A 4250-nucleotide genomic window follows, 5' to 3' on the forward strand; every position below is an offset into this window, starting at 1 on the left:
TTTTCTTTTTTTTTTTTAATTATTTATTGTTAGTTTCAGGTGTACAGAACAATGCAATAGTTACCCTTTTCACCCTCACAAAGTAACAACCCCCCACCCCCCATCCACTGCCCTATTTATTTTCATTTTCAATTTTATTGGGTTGTTGGAAAAGTCATGACACATTTTTGCAACGAGAAACATAGAGAAAAATCCATCATGACTTTTCAGACAACCCAATACTTCAGCGCCACATGCTTGTGAGCCGCAGTTTGCTGACCCCTGGAGGCTCGTCCGTCTCAAAAGTTTGCCAACCCCTGATCTAGTGTATCCAGCCAGGCAGTTGCAGTGGGCTCCTGCCACATTGGCCAGAAGCTGAGTCCAGGAGTGTTAGAGCAGGGTGAGCCTGTCCCCATTCACTTAGTGCTGACCCAGAGCCCTCCTCCCACCAGCACAGGAACCCTACTTGTAATCCTAGGTCTCTGGTGAGTCCAGGACACAGGGTGGATGGGAGAGTGGAGCTTGTGTGAGGTTCTTCCCCTCAGGTCTGGTCTATAACACCCTCAGAGACCTTGCCAGGGTCCCACTGGCAACTGCCACTTAACTACAGCTACCGCAACTGCAGAAGTCCAAGCTATGTGAGTCTGGGAATGGGGCAGGGCCTGGCATGGGGAGGGGCTGGCTATGCCCTGGTGCAGTGTATGGGTGCCACAGGGCTGGGAGCGAAAGGCAAGACAGAATGTGTCCAAGAGGGCAAGGTCAGGCAGGCAGGGCTTGGAGAGACTAATCATGCAAGTGGGCAGAGCATTTCTGAGAGGCATGCCCCCAGATGGTGGCAGTGCCATGAGCAGTAAAGGCGGCACCTCAGACAATAGCCACACCCCAGCTGTTGTCTGAAAAGGACCTACCTCAGGACTGAAATCTATACCAGGAGTTTTGTATAGGGAACTTTTTTTTGGAATTGGGGGAGGGGAACAGTGTTGGGGAATTGGGGAGGGGGACCAGCCAAGTTGTTGTTCTTCAACCTTAGTTGTGGAAGGCGCCAGTCGCCATCTGGCTGCCCGTCGGCAGCTCATGGTATCTAAGCTCAAGGTGCTGTGTTACAATCTTAGTTGCTGGTGGGCGTAGCTACCATCCCTTGCGGGAGTTGAACCGGCAGCCTTGTTGTTAAGAGTGCACGCTCTATCCACTGAGCCATCCAGGTTGCAGCTCAGCTAAAGGTGCCGAGTTCAGTCTTAGTTGTGGGTGTGTGTAGCCCACCACTGAACAGGCAGTCTTGTTGTTAGGAGCACGTGCTCTCACCAGCTGAGCCATCCTGCCACCTGTTGGCAGCTCAGCAGCAGCTCAGCTCGGGTGACAGCGTCACTGGCTTCATGTGGGAATCAAACTGGCAGTCCTGTAGCTCAGAGCTCGCACTCTTAAGCTAACTCTTAATCAACTGAGCCACTCAGCTGGCCCTGCATAGGGAACTTTTGACAATCAAAGTCTGATGAGTGTGTGGCAGGGCCCCTGGGTGGAAGGATGGGTACAGTGAAGACAGAGAGGATGAGCAATGAGGAGAGAGGAGGCAAGGAGTGTCCAAAGAGCACTTAAGAAACAAGTTGGAGAGACCTGTCAGCATTTTCCTGGCCTGCAGCCCTGGATGAGTGACACAAAGGAGTTCCTGTTCCTGGATCCTGCACTGAAGAAGCGGGCAGTGAATGTGAAGAAAATGGAGAATTTGAAGAAAAATGTGGAGCAGAAGGTGACAGAAACGGTGAAATGGGGGGCATGGAGGCAGAGGTCAGGAGCAGAATCCAGGGCATGGGTACAGGGTTAGGGGGCTGACATCGACTCCCCTACCCATGCCCTGACCACTTTTGTCCTACAGAAGAAGAAACGGCAGAAGCAGAAGCTCATGGGAAAGTGGCAGCATCCAGAGCAGATGGATGCCAAGGACCCAGCCTCGCTGCAGCAATGCTTGGGACCTGGCTGTGTGTGTCCCACCCGGCCAGGCTCCAAGTACTGCTCAGATGACTGTGGCATGAAGCTGGCAGCTGAGTGAGTACACGTGGATGTTAAACAACAGGGTATAGAATAGGGCATGATCTATGCCATCTGTAAGTCCACCCACTTCCTACCCATTCATTTACCATTCATCCACCCACCCACTGAACCAACTAACCACATTCCATTCACCAACCCACTCATCCAACTTTACAATCAATTGCCCACCCAGCTATCTACTCATCCACCTGTCCATCCACTATTCAACCACCCATTCAACAGCATTCACTCATTTGCCATTTGTTATCATATATATTCACCATTTGGTCACTCATCCATTTCCTTTTCTTTTATTGCCCCCACCTACCCATTCCATTTCTTGCCGTCTACCCTTCCAGACGCATTTATAATATCCTGCCCGAGCGCATCCAGCAGTGGAAGAACAGCCCCTGCGTTGCTGAGGAGCATGACAAGGAAATGCTTGAGCGTATCCTCCGTGAGCAGCAGGACACCAAAACCTACCTGAAGGACATGGAGCGTCATTTCCATGAACTTGAGGCCATAATTCTGCGTGGCAAACAGCAGACTGTGCACAACGATGAGGAGGTGAGTAGGAATAGGTGGGGTGAAGCAGAAAGGTACTTGGTATCTTGCCCTGCCCATCCTCACTCTGCACTGCTTCATTGGTTCTTCCACTGTCCTGTGCAGAAAACCAAAGATGACAGGGACAGCAGTCACCTGCAGGTCTTCTGTGTCTCCTGTGGGCAATCCACCAGTATGCGTGTCGCCCTGCGTCACATGGAGCGCTGCTTCGCCAAGGTTCAGGCATCTGCAGGGAGCAGACGGGGCAAGAGTGTTTTTGGCTGGGTGGGGTTCACGAGGAAGGGGCAGGTTAGGTTCCTGGGTGTTTGTTATAGAAGGGAATACAACATACATCCATGGCTCTACCCATTTGTGCTTTTCTTTTATCCCCAGTATGAGGGCGAAGATTGGGACAGCATCCGGTGGTGAGGGGGGCCATTGGCTGGGCAGACAGGAGCACAGGGTCCACAGGGGACAAATGTGTTGCTTGGGACTTTGTCATGGGATGGTATGCAGTGTACATTCACAGGTCCTCTCATTTGTAATCTTTCTACCCAGTATGAGAGCAAATCATCTTTCGAGTCCTTGTACCCCACTTGCGTTGAGGGGTAAGTGTGGGTGCTGCTCAGGGTCAAACATATGATGTGGACAGGGTCAGCAGCGGGGTGGGCAGGGTCAGGGGAAGGATGTGGGTGTGCTCAGAGGCAGATGTGTGTGGGTTAGGGGGCAGGGTATGGGCGAGGCTAGGGACAAAGTGTTGGCAAGGTTCAAGGTGGGACCTCTCTCCTCCTAACCCTTAGCACCTCACTTTCAAACTTTCCCCAGGGTCACCAGGCTCTTCTGTGACATTTATGACCCAAAGAGTAAGAGCTACTGTAAGAGGCTCCAGGTGCTGTGCCCTGAGCACTCGAAGGACCCCAAGGTGAGACTCTTCTTTCCCTACTTCGTCACCCTCCATTCCTTCCCTCTTCCCTGCCTGACCGCCCTATTACTCTCTTCCTCCCTGTTTGATTGCCTCCTGTTTCCTTCTTCCTTTTGCCTGATTGCCTTCATACCTTTTGACCAACCCTTGTGTGTCCCCCTCCCTTCCTGACCACCCCACATTCCCCTCTCCTCACTGCCCAATCACCTTCTAGTCTTACTTTTCTCTGCCTGACTGCTGTTTACTTGTATCCTCCTTGCCTGACACCCTTCCCCATTTCTCTTTCTCTGCCTGCCCACCCATCATTCCTCTGCTCCTCACTTCATAACCATTCCCCATTCTTCTCTTTTCCTTGCTTAACCATTCTCCATTCCTTTCCTACCCGCTGCTGGACTGCCCCACATTCCTCCTTTCCTCTCTGCATGGACACCTTCAAGTCCTCTCTTCCTCACTTTCTGACTTCCCTCTATTCTTATTCTCCCTGCCTCACTGCCCCCTATCATCTTCTCCCTGCCTGTCATCTCCTAAATCCTTTCTTCCTCCCTGTTTAACCAGCCCCCATTCTTTTTTTTAAAATTATTTTTTGTTGTGAAATACACATTTTTTAGAATTCGTTTCAGCTGTACAACACAGTGCAATAGTTATACTTTTTACCCCTCGAGGTGACAATCCCCCTCCCCCAATCTGCCGCCCCACTTCCCCCCCAATATCATACATATCTATTACAATTCCCTTGACTCCACTCCCACACTATACTCCACGTCCCGTGACTATATATATT

General features: G+C 51.2%; 1 protein-coding gene across 1 annotated transcript in view; it reads left to right on the forward strand.

Annotated features, from left to right (window-relative positions):
* The window catches only part of LOC109376556 (CXXC-type zinc finger protein 1-like), a 7174-nt gene that overhangs the window by 1955 nt on the left and 969 nt on the right, over window positions 1-4250 (forward strand). Inside the window, 7 exon segments of the mRNA XM_019632531.1 lie at window positions 831-958; window positions 1616-1735; window positions 1850-2019; window positions 2364-2571; window positions 2674-2784; window positions 3106-3155; window positions 3373-3469. Of these exon segments, the coding sequence (XP_019488076.1) occupies window positions 831-958; window positions 1616-1735; window positions 1850-2019; window positions 2364-2571; window positions 2674-2784; window positions 3106-3155; window positions 3373-3469 (884 nt within the window).

The sequence above is a fragment of the Hipposideros armiger genome, unplaced genomic scaffold, assembly GCF_001890085.2.
Source record: "Hipposideros armiger isolate ML-2016 unplaced genomic scaffold, ASM189008v1 scaffold_1151, whole genome shotgun sequence".
NCBI lineage: Eukaryota > Metazoa > Chordata > Mammalia > Chiroptera > Hipposideridae > Hipposideros > Hipposideros armiger.